The following is a 16158-nucleotide window of genomic DNA, read 5'->3' as shown; positions in this document are numbered from 1 at the left end:
AGTTTGGTGTTGGTCTATGGTTTCTGGAGTCCGCTGGGGCGGTTGATCAAACCTGGTGGAATTGACTTACCTAAATGCTGACGAGGGTCTGCCCACTCGGAGACAACCTATACGCCCAGGCCCAACCTACACACCCAGGGCTCAAAGGCACAGAGACCCCTCCCCTCACGGGCATGCTCCTTGGTTCTCAGTGTGTCCCAGGAAGCCGTGTGCCTCTCACATCCCCATCTTGTGCAGCACAGCAAGCTGAAAGCCATCTGTTCATTATGAAAGCACTACACCTGTGCTCTTCTGGAAAACTCTCGCCAAAGAGAAAACCTGCACACTGTATAGCTTTTGCTTTGGTGGACCTCAGAAGGCAGCTCTGCTCTTAGGTTTTGCAGGGATGAAAGGATGCAGATACCTCGTTCCTTATGCTTCCCCCCACCCCTTACCCCGCCCCATGCCAGGTCTTGCTATCTGATTTTCCATTAGTCACCTGAACCCCTCTGTGTGTCACCTTCCTCCTTGTACATGATGCTCTATGACCTGAGATCAACTGTATAAACAGCAGTTTTGACATGGACCAAAATGCATTACTTAAAAAGATTCAGAGACTACACTGGTAATCCCGTACAGCGGCCCACCAAACCCCCTAAAACACCTGACCTTGAGTTAATCCTGGCTCTTATGTAGGGTTTCAGAGATGGCACATCTGTATGGAAGCAGACAGCCACTGGTGGATTTGAACCACTAACCTTGTGGGCAGCAGCCCAGCGCCTAGCCCACAACTCTGCCAAGGCTTCGTCAGTTGTAACCAGTCAGCATGAATTTCAAGGGAAAAGCCCATACCTGGCTTGGAAGATGAGGAGTCTCTAAAGCTTACCTGTAGGCAGTCACTGCTCAGATGTGGGCTGCTCCTTTGGAGCCCTGGGCATCTTCTCACAGACTTGGTGTTGGATCATCAGAGCCTCTCTCAGGCAAAGAAGAATTAATTAACTAACAATTAGAGAAGCCATTGGAAGCCAAGATGTAGCCAGGCCCTTAGCCGCCTCCTTCTCTCCTTTTAATTCTTCCAAAAGGAACCTCCTTCCCTGACAAGGGAGGGCAAACAGAGTGTTTATCCAGGACTAGGGCAACTTGGAGAGCAGCTAGGGCAACTGGTCCCCTGGATGCCCTATCTCACCGTTCCTCTCCCCTGCGTGTGCCCACCACCTGGTGCTGCTTCAATACCCCCACATCAACTTCCAGACGCCTGAGGCTTCTCCTAATGTACTCAGAACACCCTGAGATTACTGTTTAAAATGCGGTTCTATGCCTCCGCTCTACATAGTGAGTCTTTGGGGTGGAGCGCAGCAATTGGCCTTTCATTGAGCACATTCAGGCTGGGAGAACATCTCTTGGAAGGGTGGAACAGAGTGGACTCCTGTATGTCTGAGCCCCCTTCCTCGGCCCCTCAGGGCTGGGGGCAAAGTAGGTGGGACGGGCATCCTAGGCAAAGAGAAGACCATGTGCTGGTAAAAGCGCTTGCACCAGAAGTCAAGAGCACTATGGGGGCAATGAGGCTACTGGCACAGACAGTGAAATAGCAGAGACCCAAGAACATTAACATGAAAGCAAAGCAGAACCACCACCACCACAGATGCATTAGGCTGCTTGAGAGAGAATTCTGTGTCGCAAAAACATTCTGAAGCAAAGCCAGATTGAAAACTTTAGCCAAAAAATATTTGGAATACGTGCCCTAAGTGAAAAGAGAGAGAAGATCTATATAGATATAGATGTAGATATATATATATATATATATCCTACAATACAGGGCATTTAAGTATATATATATATCCCACAATTAATAAGAAAAACAACAAACCAATGTCCATATTTCTTTCAAAGAAGGTGAATACACAGTTCATAGTACAGGGAATTCAGAGACTTTATTTTTAAATGAAAAGAAGTTTAACTTTTTACAGACTGTTGAGCCTTAAGACTACATTGTCTCTTCAAAAATAAAAATCTATACAAGTGTCAGCAGAACGATCAGTGGGCAGCGTGTGACCACACAGACCACCTGTGTTACGGAAATCCTGCCAAACTGGAAGAGAAAGAATCCATGTACGGGTGATGCCCCACCCCAAATCGTTGTAGATACAAAAAGCTCATTATGCGAGTTGAGTTATAATTCATTTACCTTCGGGCAGGTAAATGAAGGGAGTCCTTTAGCCTACTAACCACCATATTCCTCTTATGCCAGTTGCCATGGAGCCGACTCCAACTCCTGGCAACCCCAGGTGTGCTCTGGTAGCTAATAATTGGAAGTAGAGAGCAAGACCTTTCTTTGGTGGTACCGCTGGGTGGACTTGAACCACCAACCTGGCGATCAGCTGACTTGAGTGCGTTAACTGTTTGCTCTGTTCCTCATGTTACCCCATCCCAAGTGAGTCATGAGGCTGTGTTTAGGATGGCTTGTAATTAGAATCTACAAGGATCTAAAAGTGAGGCAACTTCATCTATCCTAGATTCATCCCGATGGAAATGCTGGCAGAGGGAGCAAACCCTCCTTTAGGGGATTCGTTCAGAAGTGGCACTGCAGTGGGGTTGGCACCAAGGGACCTTGGTCCTCCATCTGGATTCCACGGATATGTTTAAGAGACCTGGTTTATCTGTTCCATCTCATGTAGAATGGGATTTGACAGCTCGAAATCTTACCAGAGAATAATCTGGCTTTTGTTCATGCCAAGATTATTTGGGAAGAAGGCCAACAAAGAGAGACTACCCGCTGGAGCTTTATAAAAATGTCTTTGGGCGGTCCCATGTCTCCATGGGGGTGACTGGGGACAGTATATGCCCATCTGTCAGCAGCACCCAGACTTCAGGCCCCGGCGGTGGTGAGCACAGCATGCATCTTGTAAATGCTGTATACTTTAATAGGCACTATGTGCAAATTAGTTGGGAAACATCTGTTAGCCAGCTATGATTTTTGTTCTTCAGGTATCATGATATTGTGTAGCTTTGAATGGTGTTGATCAGGTGGTCTCTTGACTGAGGTCACAAACAAACAAACAAGCATAAAGCCCTATTGCTGGTGAGTCAATTCCCACTTGGAGAGACCTGGTCGGAGGAAGAGGACCCCCACAGGGCGTCCAGGCTGTCAATTTTGTGGATACAGACTGACACCTCTGGATCCCGTGCAACAGCTCCTGGGTGCGAACCACCAGCTCTTTGATTGGGAGGCAAATGCTTCATCACTGAGCCAGGAGAGCTCCTTTGAGGCCCCAGATCAATCTGCTTCAGAGAACATCTTCAGAGATGCCAGTGGCGAAGCCCTTGGCTGCTATCCCGAAGGCCAGGGGGTTGAACTCAGCAGCCTCTGGGAGAAAAATGTGGCAGGCGCCTTCCGGAAAGATCGATCGCTTGGAAACCCCAGGGACCATTGCACTCTGTCCCATAGGGTCACTTTGCGTTGGAATCAGCTCCCCACAGTTCATTGCAGTGAGTCAGTTCCTAGGGAAACTGCTAGGAAATATCCCAGGAAACCTAATAGGGGGAGTATCAATAAAATGTAGACATATGCCTCTTTAGGTCACCCTTTGAAAGATTTGACACTCTGCTTGTGGTTTCTATCTTAGACACATACAAACTTTTAAGTATAGGAAATTTTTATTTTTCATTTTCAATGAAAAAAATACTTGCTACCTAAAATAGTCTTGCCTAAAATGCTTAGTTACCTGCTGGGGATTTATAAGAAATTATTCCTATTGAATTTATAAATTGCCTGACTTTGCAAGAAACACGTTTTTTCCCTTCATTATTTTAGAATTGCATAGCATTCCAGCATAGTGATATTTTACAACGTCAAGAAATCCGTGGCAACAGTTTAACAAATTGCATGAGTCAAGATCAAGTTTTAAATATTTTATATACATTCCAAGACTTAAATCCTACTAGACGTGAACATTTGCCTTTTCTGTCTGCTGTTCTCTCCTCCATCGTACAATTCGGCCTGACTTTGTAGAACTGCAGTTCTTAACTGGGACAGCTCTGCTCCACCCATCGTCTCTGAGAGACTTAACAAGGCCTGTAGTCACCTGTGGAAGAGGTGTCAGTGGTATCTAGCAGGTAGAGCCCAAGGGTCTGGTAGACATTTCCCAGGTTGCACACAACAACAGGCTCCTACAACCAAGAAGTATCTGGCCCCACATGTGAAAAAAATTTTTTTAAGTGTCAAGATTAAGAAACCCTATTACACAGGATGAGCCAATTCCCATTTTAAGAACAGCCTGTTGACTTTATTCTGAAAATACATACTTTGCAATTGGCAAAGGCTACTTAAAAGGAGTCTCTGGCACTGGGGTCGAGCTCTCACACATGTTTTTACAGCGGTTATGTTTGTGATAGGGGAACTTTTTAGCACCCGGAAGTAAAATTTTCCATTGAAAAAAAATCTAGTCTTTCAGGATATCGGAGTTGAAGTTCAATACATCTGTTTTATGCATACTTTTAAAACTTATTTTTTGCTTCTAGGATTTTCCCAGCCATGTGGTATATGGCATAGTTTAGCTTGGTCTCCTTCAGAGGCGTAGAAAATTCCCAGCCAGCATCTTGGAAAGGGGAGGCCGTCTGCTTTATGTTTGACGAGAAGGAATCGGGTTTGTTTTGCCAGGAAGAGGAGAGGCTGCTGTCTCACTGACTGGGTTCCTCGTCCTTGCAAAGCAAAGGCCGCTTGTTGCATGTCTTTTCTTGTTTCTCTCGGGGTTCGTGCGTCTGGGTGGGTGCTGGACTTTCATCCACGGTTAAATGTGATGCAGAGCAGAAAACCTGAGCGAAAAGGCAGTTTCGTTGTACCACCTATGCCAATGTAGTGACTTACATTCTTACTTACATGAGGACATCTTAGACATTTTAAACACACGTGTGCCTTTTCATCATACATGATATTTAGTCTAGCAGCATTACATTTCTTTTTGGGTCATTATGTCTTCAGCCCCTCAAGAAAGAACCTTTACGATGCTTAGATGATAAAGTATTGCAAAGTTATAATTAGAAAATTATGTGAAACTCCCCAAATCTGAACTGTTTAGATTTGTAAGATACATGGAAAGACATGCCAACTTTCTAAAACACGCTTCCTTGTACCAAAATCCAATAATGTATGTTTGCATGTCCATACCTATGTAAAAGCTTTCACACAATAGCTATAAAACGCTAAGTGATTTGTGTGTCCCCAGTATGGACCCGTAGACTAGCCTGCTTCTTAGTTCACAGTGCATTGCTCCTTCCATTTGGACCAGAATTGAACTGAGTTCCCAAACACAGTTCCTGCCTTTGATCCTTCATCTGTCCTTGCTAGGCTGCTTGGCAAGCTATTGTTTATTTCCTCGGTTCTCAAATTCATTACCACAAAGGAATGTGAGTGGGTTTTCTCCTTGGTTAACATTCTTGAAGAAAAATAACTGATAGCTTTTCCTTAGGAACAGAAACTTTGGACTCTGGGAGGCTGAGAGGAACCTAATGAGAGGAAGTCAGAGGCTGCAAGGCCATCCTTCTACCCTACCCATTCAGTGCTTTCTGGACAGCATATACCTCTAAGCTTTCATCCATTTCCCTGGAACTTTTGAATGGATTTCTGTAATATTCTTACACCCTTTAAACTCTAATGCTTGTAAGCATATTATTGATGAAAGGGCCTCAAAAATTTGTGGGGAGAATGGAACAAAAAGAGAACAGAACCGTACTGTTACTGCCCAATAATATAGCAAGTTGCAGTTGTGCCTCACTGCCATGAGATAATGGAGACAGGTGACCCTGTTGGACAGGGTAGAACTGCTCCTGTGGATTTCCACAGCTATAACCCACCCACCCACCCACCGACACCGAGTCAATGCTGTGCTCATAGCAACCCCGCTGGGTTTCAGAGACTGGAATTCTCTATGGGAGGAGAAAGCCCTGTCTTTTCCCTGAGGAGCTGCTGGTAGTTTCGAACTGCTGACCCTGCGGATCACAGCCCAAATGCATAACCCCTACACCACCAGGGCTCCTATTAGAGTTGTATAATGGGCCAAAGTTTTCAAAGGATATATATTTCCCTAGCTAGTGTCAATTTTACAAAACGTAGATTTCTGTGACCAGAGTTACCTGTTAGCTATTTTTTTTGTTGGGGGGTAGGGGTGGCGGGAATACCGTTTTGAGGCACCGAATCCTGGTTCTTCTATGTCTTCCACAGTTTCCCCAGAATGTTATACGCCTTCTTTGTATAAAATGCCAACAAGGTCAGAGGTTTTGTTGGTGTTGTTTCGAGATTCAAACAATGGTCTTTAACCGAAAGACTAGTATATGATACGGGACACCAATAGACAATATCATTTGTTAAGCATGACTCTAAATAGACAAATTTATAGATGAACATGGGCTGGCCTCGTACTTGGAAGATGATGCTCTAGAATCATACAGAGAAATAGAACTTGTTTCCGAAAGAAAAAAATCCCATTTGTTAGTCCCTCCCTCTGATTGGCTGGGTTTCTATTTCTAAACGAAGATTGTTTTCACAGTGGGAATTCTTGCTGCCGTCACCAAGCAGCCGCAAAGAATCTCCCTCTCACTGGCTTCTCCCCAGCGTCGGCCTGGTAGCTTTCCATCACACACACACCCCCTGCAGTGTTGGGGCTGCGTCATCTGAGTACCGTCTTCTGTGAGAAGATTAGAATTTTTTCAGCTTAAACCTGGAATTTTAGAAACTTCCTCAGTATTGATACTGCAGATGGCCAGAACAAAGGGATGTTCTCGGGATCAGAAAAAAATAATCTCTTCAGAGCTGTGTAGGCTTTTCATCCTGATAGCTCACCGCTGACCACTGCTCGTGGGTGGGAGCCGACAAGCCCTCTGTCTCCTCCTCCGTCTGGGTCCCTCTTCCCGCAGAGCCTTGGGGCCATGTGCGGGCCAGCCCCCAGCGTGTCTGCGGAGGGCGACAGCAGCCACCTGCTATTCTCTGCATTGGTTCAGAAGGAGACCCGAGTTCTACTAGTTCTTCTTCGTTTCAGAACTAGAAAGGACGTACCTCACAGGCGTTACAAGAGGTTCTGAATAGCGTCACATTTGCTATCTGGTGACCTAAGTAAAGACACAGGATGGGGGTCCTCATTTTTCCAGAACTTTAAACTTGTGTGGCTTGTGATTCGTCCTCTGTGCTAGAAAAGTGAATAATAGCCATTATAAAATATCATTGCAATATTCGCCGGACTCTTTTCCTCTAAAGTCAGCCATTGTGTTGAAGGGCAAAATTATGAAAGAGCTCTTGATGTTTTTCTAGTTTTCATTCCTATACAGCCGTTTGCTGCCCGTCTTCCTAACAGAATCTGTAGTTCTGACAGAGTGTCCGTCATAATTAAGTCATGGGTTTTGGTTTTAATGAGACTCAATGCAGCGTATAGCAAATGACCTGCACATGGTGTGTAATCAATAAATGGTATTGGCTTAACAATTAATGTTATTACTTCCAGCATCACTTTCATTATCCAAAATGATGTGATCTTTTCTATCTCATTATGGATATTAACTGCTAATTATACAAGCAGGAAAGTGTTCTGAAAAATCCACATTGAAGAACTCGGAGCCAATAGTTGAGTTTTACCTCTTAGAGCAGTGGTTCTCCACCTTCCTCACGCCGCGACCCTTTAATACAGTTCCTCGTGTGGTGGTGACCCCGTATGTGGACCTATCTGCATGTGGCCAGACCCGCCTGAAGACAGATAGAGGAGCGGTGTTTCGGTTCCTAAGACCATTGGAAATGCGGTCTTGGGCGACCCCCCTGAAAGGGTCATTTGACCCCCAAAGGCGTTGCAACCCCCAGGTTGAGAACCCCTGTCTTAACATAAATATTCCTGGTTGTGTTTCATGCTCGCACTGCCATCAAGTCAATACCAACTCAGAGTAACACTATAGGACCGGGTAGAATTACTGTCTTGAGTTTCCGAGACTGTCACTGTTTATGGGACTAGAGAGCCCAGGCTTTCTCCTGACGTGTGTGTGTGTGGGCACGGGGGGGATTCAAACTGGGGACCTTTTGGATGAGAGCCCAACTTGTCACCACTACCCCACCAAAGCTCCCGGGTTTCCTGTTAGAGCCCTTTGAATAAAAACCGAACAAGTTAGCAGAGGGGGAAATCTTGTTCGAGTTATGCAAGGTAATTTGCAAATAGATACACACCTGCCTTGTGTCCCTGCCTCCTTTCTTCCCTCCCTTCTGACTTCTTTGATTCCTTTGAGTAGAAGCTTGATGGTCCCACACTGAGATTGCTTGAAAGGTCCCTCTGATGGTGGTCCTCTTGTACCTGCTGGACACGCGCTCCATCTGCATCATGACTTTGCGTCTCTGTTTTCTTTTTGTTTATTTTTGTTTCACCATCTGACAGTCTTTCTGTTCTGTGGCTTATTGTCTGTCTGCCCCATGGAATGTGTGTTCCTGGGGAGCTGGGGTGTGAAATCCCTTGTCTCCTGCTCTGTCCCTGGTTCCTAAGGCAGGGCCTGGTGTGCTGTAGCAGGCCCACGGTAGGAACTTGCAGTATGGAAGGGATGGATGACCTTGCCGTGTACGGACACTTTTGACAATCATGCTTTTGTTATTGCTTTTAGCAAGCAGAACTCATTTCAGAATATCCTTCATGGAAAAAAAAACTCTTTTCTTTTGAGAATTGATGTGATTTTGGGGAACCGCAAAAAGTCTTCAGAATCCAAACATGGTGAATAAAATGCATCGTCCAAATGAGTGCTATCGTGCGGTATAGAGTAAAAGATAAAGCGCCGATTTTAAGTCCTGGGGACGCCGACACGTTACTTCGCAGAAATGAAAAAGTCCGGTTCTCAAACTCATTTGGAATTCCCAGGGGCCCCGAAGAGCAACGCATCCTGCAAACGAAGAGCAAAGTCGGAGGACTCACACGCCCCAGTTGGAATGTACTATAAAGCCACAGTGGTCGAGAGCGGTACTGTTTCAGGTGGAAGCTCATGTGCTCGTTGAAGAAATTGTGAACAGAAGTAGGGTCAGCTGAAATCTGAGCCAGGTCCATTCAAGGGAAGAGGAGTGGCTTCTCTAAAAGGTACTCAGTCAACTGAAATGACATGTCAATCACAAAAAGAGTGCAATCGAAATGAAAAGCAATGAAGTTGAACTCATACCTCATGCTGTGCACAAAATATTAACTCAAAATGGGTTTACCTATGTAGGAGAACTCAAAATATAAAACTCTTAGATGGAAACATAGGAACAATGCTACAAAGCCTAGTTTGGGGCAGTGGGTTTTTACATCTGAAAAGCCCAACAAATAAGTTGGACTTCATCGAATTAAAAACTTCGTTCCTCAAAGGAATTGAGCACGAAAATGAAGAAGCCATTTACAGAATGAGAAACAATATTTGGTAACCGTATGTCTGATAAAGAGTTTAATACACAGAATATATACAGAATTACTACAACTCAACAATAAGGAAACAAACAGCCTATTTTAAAAGTTGACTAAAAGACTTGCATAGGCATTTCACCAAAGAAGATGTACAAATGACAGTAAGCACTTGAGAAGATCCCAGTGTCATTCAGAAAATGCAAATCAAGACCATAGTGAAATACCACTTCAGCAGATGGACATTGGGCCTCTACTGAAGTAGTCCCTCAATGCAAGAGCACTTTGTTCTAAATAACCTGGCATTCTGTGATGTTCACCTTCCCAACATGATCACTAAAGACAAAACGGGTGCATAAGCAAATGTGGTAAAGAAAGCTGATGGTGTCTGGGGTCTTAAAGGCTTGAAGATAAACAAGCGACAGCCTAGCTGAGAAGCAACAAAGCCCACATGGAAGAAGCACACCAGCCTGTGTGATCACAGGGTGTCGATGGGATCAGGTACCAGGTATGAAAGAACAAAAATCATATCATTGTGAATGAGGGGGGGAGTGCAGAGTGGAGACCCAAAGCCCATCTGTAGGCAACTGGACATCCCCTTACAGAAGGGTCATGGAGAGGAGTTGGTGCAGTATAGCACCGATGAAACATACAACTTTTCTCTACGTATTTAATGCTTCCTCTCCCCCTCTATCAGGATCCCAATTTTACCTTACAAAGCTGGCTAGACCAGAGCATGTACACTGGTACAGATAGGAACTGGAAACACAGGGAATCCAGGAGAGAGAAACCCCTCAAGACCAATAATGAGAGTTGCGATACCAGGAGGATGGAGGGAAGGTGGGGTAGAAAAGGTGAACCAATCACAAAGATCTACATGTAACCCCCTCCCTGGGAGGACGGACAACAGAAAGGTAGGTGAAGGGAGAAAACAGACAGCATAAGGCATGACAAAATAATAATAATTTATAAGTTATCATGGGCTCTTGAAGGAGGGAGGGGGAAAATGAGCTGATACTAAGGGCTCAAGTAGAAAGAAAATGTTTTGTGGATGATGGCAACAAATGTACAAATGTGCTTGACACGATGTATGTATGAATTGTGATGAGTTGTACAAACCCCCAATAAAATGATTTTAAAAAGAAAAAAAATACCACTTCGCATCCACTAGGATGGTAATAACCATAGACACAGAAAGCACTTGATGCTGTCAAGGACGTGGAGAAATTACTACCCTGATCTATTTGAAGATTCCTCAAAAAAGAAACATGGAATTTCCATTTGACACCAGAATTCCACTCTGACAGATATACTGGAAAACGAAATGAAACGTGTGCATATACCAATGTCCTCTGGAGCATTATTCCCAATAGCCCCAAAGTTGAAACAACTCAACTGTTCGTCAGCGATTAAAGGGATAAACAAAATGTGGTAGATCACACAGTGGGATTTTATTTTCCGTGGACATGAAGTTTCGATACATGATGTGACATGGATAGAACTTGAAAAGATTATGCCGAATGAAACTAGGCAGAAAAAAGGACCTATATTAAATAGGAGTGACCCTCACTTACATACTACAAATAGGCAATAGAGAGTCAAAAGTTTATTAGTGATTATGAGGGATTGAGGCAGGAAATAGGAGGCTGAAAACTCCCCATGGATCGTGGCAGTAGTTACGTGGCATGGTGAATGTATTTAATGTCATTGGAGTGTAAGCTGAAAGGTGGCTGAAGTAGCAGGTATTTGGTTATGTACTTTTTACAATTTTTAAACTGTAAAAAAGATAAAATATTGTGAGTACAATTTTGCGTGTCTGACTCAGCAGAATCCCCACAAGAGAACATTTAAAGTTGTTTTGTGCCCAGAGTCAGGAGCCTCCTAGAGAGACTATAAAGGAGAGTAGGGGATATTCATTTGTAAATGATGGTATGGAGTCAGAAGTACAGTCAGCGATCATGGTCTTTCTCCCCACCCCTCTCCTTTACAAGGTGGGTGGTAACTGATCTCAGATTGCCTGTTAGTATTTAGGGATACACATCACTTTTCTGTCTCCAACCCAGTTTGCCCATATATACTCTGTAGAGCTGCAACCTGCCTGCGGATTTTAGGATCCTGATTGGTCTCTGAACTAGGTTGAGCTTTATTCCTGTCTCTAAAATAATGATCATTCCGGCCCTGTCCACTTTCAAAACTACGATCAATACTCACAGATCTCGCTGATGCCTTCTTCCATCTTGTTGCTATTGTGAATTTTCATTGTTTCTACCCTGGCCATTGTATTTTTTAAAAAAAGTTAAATTTCTGTAATATTAAATGTGTATGAACTCTTATTTTTCAATTTATGAATTGGAGTATGTCTAGTCTGGAAATCAGATAAGAGTTCCAAATGTCGCTAGGAGGTTCTGAAGCATTCTGTCAGTCACAGGCATACAGGAACAAGCAAGCTATCCTGGGGGACAGTCAGATTTTCTTTTCTTTGGGGGGATCTTGGGGACATTTTTAACTAGGTTAAACTGAACAGAACACTCCTAATTGGCTGGCTTAGGTTTCTGGAAGCATCATCTGACCTGGCCTTAATCTCCTGGGAAGGTTAGGCAATTCGAGGAAACAGGAAGTTAGTTTCAGTTTGCACAAGAGACTCCACCTTGGCTGTAGTGTATAGTCAGGCCAACGCCCTATATTCTTAAAGATGCGCGTTGATATAAGGGCCATGGAATCGTTTTTTTTTGCAAGCCTAGAAAAACAGTCTAGATTGCCAGTTCATCTCTACAGAATGGATGGAGAAATAATTTATTTCTTCTTTTTGAACAAACTTTCTTTCAGCCATGGAATTCCACGAGCACTTGCCCACCATAGGCACAAAGGAAGGTCTGAAAGAGCGGAAGCTGCAGAAAGCGGTGGAGAGCTTCACCTGGAACATCACCATCTTGAAGGTATCTAGCAGCGCTCCTTCGGATGTCACTGATTCTGCAAATACCCGTAATGCATGCTTCCTGCGCTCAGGGTAGCAGCTCCTGCTTATACATTCTCAGGCATTTCAGGCGATAATACTGCGATAGTTTATTGTGCCAGCCTGGCCGATGAACACAAGTAGGATTAATTGAAGGGCGGAGAGATAAATGGCTCCGTGAGCCTCGCCTTGCTAGTTCTGTGCCTCAATTTAAAGGGTGCACTACCTGTGGGACGCCTAGCCTGTGGACTGTGTCGCTGTAAGTTAAGGTCCCTTTAAGCCCACACGATTGGAATGTTCATCTCTGGAGCTGGGGACCGACAGTTGGTGACCTGCCTTGCTGTTTGTTGCCTGGGTATATACAGCCCAGCTCTCTCTACAGAAAAGGAACTGGCGGCTCTCAAGACTTAAAGGACTGCTATTGTCTCACTGCTTTATAATTTATAATTTAACTGTTAATTTCTTGTATTATCTATCTGTCTATAATTTAACGTTCATTTCTGGTGTTATATATCTATCTTTATAAATATATGTAATTACTAGCAATCTGGTTTTGTCTCTCTAGAGAACCCTGTCTAACACAAATACGTTTACCCAAAAAACCAAGTGAACAACTATGCCCTCTAACGATACAGCACGTCGGGACGATTATGGTTGCTGCAGATGCTGGTAGAAAGACAGTGGACCTCACTCGTTCATGTCCAAAGCATTTTAAGGTTCACAGATGCCAGTTGTGGTGTGTGAAATTGGAAATAATGACGACCTGGGAATGTAAACGTTCTAGGTACTTACATTTGGTTGAACTCTTGGAAACAAAACCATTCATGTCGTGTTGCTGGGTGCCGCTGAGTTCCTTCTGATTCATAAGAGGGGGCTTTTGAAAATTTGTGCAAAAATCCCATGATCTTATAATGCCATTTTTGGACAAACTTTTCGAAGCCCCTTCATAGCTCGAAGCAAACGTTGCTCCCTCCTGTGCCACCCTGACAGCAGTGGGTCTGTTGGGACTCATCGTGACAGCCACCACGATCAGTCCATCTCCTTGAGGACCCCGTGCTGTGCCTCGCAGGGTGTCTTTCTCCAGGGCCTGCTTCCTCCTGGTAAAATGTCCAAACTAAGCAAGACAAAGCCTCACCTTCTACTGAGGATTCCAGGTGTACTTCTCTACGATCAGTGTGTCCATTCTTGCAGTCAGGTCTGCCCAACATGCGTTACCAACACCACCATTCAAGTGCGTTCTTTCTTCGGCGGCTTCATTTTCCGTTGTCTAGTTCTTAGGTGCAAGTGAGGCGGTTAAAAAGACCCATGCCGGTCAGGTACCCTCGGTTATAGGAGTGCCAAGCTCGGTTTTCAGAAGGTTTATGATTTCTTGGCTGCTGTGTCCATGGCCGTTGATGGTCGATCCAAGAAAAAATGAAGTCCTTGACGTCAATGTTTACCTCTTTCATTGTGATACTCCTCATTAGAATAGTTGTGAGGATGTTTGTTTTCCGAAGGCTGTAGTCTTGGATCTTCATCAGGAAGTGCTGCAAGCCCTCTTTACTTTCAGCACTCCAGGTGGTGCCATCTGCACATTGAACCCCGTTCAGGAGATGTCCTCCTGTCCGGATGCCCTGTTCGTCTCATCCAGTCCAGCTTCTTGCATTGTTGCCTAAGCATACAGGTTGAATGAGGACGGTGAGCGAGGGAAACCCTGACACACACTCTCTCATATGGGAAATAAGAGAGTCTGCCTCTTGTTCTGTGTGCAGGACCCAAACGAGCACTCGCAAGTGTTCTAGACTCCCCGTTCTTCAGATTGGTTGATTCATACACTTCACTGCCTTTGTGTAGGTGATTAAAAAGCTAAGCATCTCCTGTTGTTTTCGGCTTTCCGCCAAGACCTATGACATCAGCAGTGATACCCCATTTCATGCCGTCTTCTAAGTCTGCTTTGAGAGTCTGGATGCTCACCGTCAGTGTGAGCTTGCAGTCTTTTATCTTCAGCAACATTTTGCTTGCTAGTGTTGTTAACGATTCTACTTGATAATTTCTGTACCCCACTGGACCATTTTTCTTGAAAGTGACACAAATATGAGTCCTCTCCAGACCTTAGACTGGGGAGCTGTCCTCCAGGTTTGGAGGCATATTTTTTGGCTTCCAATGTTGCATCCATTTGTTGAAGCATCTTCATTGGTATTTTATTAATTCCCGGAGCCTTGTTTTTGCCACTGCCTACAGTGCAGTGTAAACAGCTTCCTTCCTTGAGTAATCGTGACTCTGGAACCTATGCTCCCTCTGGGAATGATTGCCTGTCCACCGGTTCCTTTTAGTACAGGACCTGTGCATTCCTCCCTCTTTGGATGCTTCCTGCATCTTCCTTTATTGTGCCCATAGAAATTTTCATTATTGTAACTTGAGGTTAAATTTTTTTTCTTTTTAAAAAAAATTTTAAATCATTTTACTGGGGGCTCATACAATTCTTATCACAATCCATACATCCATTATGTCAAACACATTTGTTGCCATCATCATTCTGAAAATATTTGCTTTCTACTTGAGCCCTTAATATCAACTCTTTATTTTTCCCCTTCCCTCCTCGCTCCCCCTCCCTCATGAACCCTTCATAATTCATAAATTATTATTATTTTGTCATATCTTACACTGTCTGATGTCTCTCTAAACCCTCTTTTCTGTTGTCCATCCCCCAGGCAGAAAGTTATATGTAGATTCTTGTAATCAGTTCCCCCCTTTCTACCCCACCTTCCCTCTACCCTACAGGTATCACCACTCTCACCACTGGTCCTGAAAGGGATCATCTGTCCTGGATATCCTGTGTTTCCAGTTGCTATATGTACCAATGTACATCCTCTGGTCTAGTCAGATTTGTAAGGTAGAATTGGGGTCATGATAGTGGGAGGAGGAAGCATTTGAGGTTAAATTTTTTTCGTCAGCTTCTTTCATCATGAGAAATTCTCAGTGGGTTTTTGTGTTTGTTATATATTTCTTATGAGAGTTTACCTTGTCTTCTTTTTTTAAATAATTTTCTTGGGGGATTGTACAACTCTTATCACAATCCAGACATACATCCATTGTGTCAGCACATTTGTGCATTTGTTGCCATCATCATTCTCAACACATTTGCTTTCTACTTGAGCCCTTGGTATCAGCTCCTCTTGGCGATTTCAGTTTATTATTTGTTCCATTTGATTTAGCTGTTCGATGTTCAAGAGAAAGTTTCAGAGTCTCTTCTGACATCTTTGGTATTTTCTTTCTTCCTGTCTTTTAGATAACCTTTTACTTTCTTCAGGTGTGATGTCCTTGACACATTTCACACGTTTCCTCGGGTTGGGTCATTAGGGTTCAGGACATCAAGTCTGTTCCTGAGATGATATGTAAATTCAGGTGGAACATTTTCGCGATCATACTTAGCTATTGTGGACTGGTGTTAATTTTCTTCAGGTTGAACTTGAGCCTGCTTAGGACCAATTGGTGGTCTCATCTTCAGCTGAATGATGATATGGAGTTTCTCTATTTCTTTCCACAGATGTATTATATTTGGACGGGGTCCATTTGTACAGTCATCATTTATGTTGTTGAAAATAAGGTTTTTCCCATGAGTAGCTTGTTGGTTTTGCAGATGTCTATCATCCCATCTCTACGTCATTTCTATCAATTGGGCCATATATTTAGCTGCTGCGCCTACTTAGTTTCAAACTCCTGCATTCCGGTCACCAACAGTTACTAATGCATATTTCAGCCATTCCATACTGTACAGGTGGATAGAAATCTTCAATTGCTTCATCTTGGGTGTTAGTAATCGAGGCTTAAACTTGAATGGTAGCCATATTAACTGCTTTT

General features: G+C 43.8%; 1 protein-coding gene across 1 annotated transcript in view; it reads left to right on the top strand.

Moving 5' to 3' along the window:
* Window positions 1-16158, top strand: part of PLCL2 (phospholipase C like 2) — a 190669-nt gene that overhangs the window by 158820 nt on the left and 15691 nt on the right. The window contains exon 5 of the mRNA XM_075547175.1: window positions 12192-12301. Within this exon, the coding sequence (XP_075403290.1) occupies window positions 12192-12301 (110 nt within the window). The remainder of the gene's footprint in view (window positions 1-12191; window positions 12302-16158) is intronic.

The sequence above is a fragment of the Tenrec ecaudatus genome, chromosome 4, assembly GCF_050624435.1.
Source record: "Tenrec ecaudatus isolate mTenEca1 chromosome 4, mTenEca1.hap1, whole genome shotgun sequence".
NCBI lineage: Eukaryota > Metazoa > Chordata > Mammalia > Afrosoricida > Tenrecidae > Tenrec > Tenrec ecaudatus.
The sequence above is the reverse complement of the archived record's forward strand: the minus strand, read 5'-3'. Positions and strand labels throughout refer to the sequence as shown.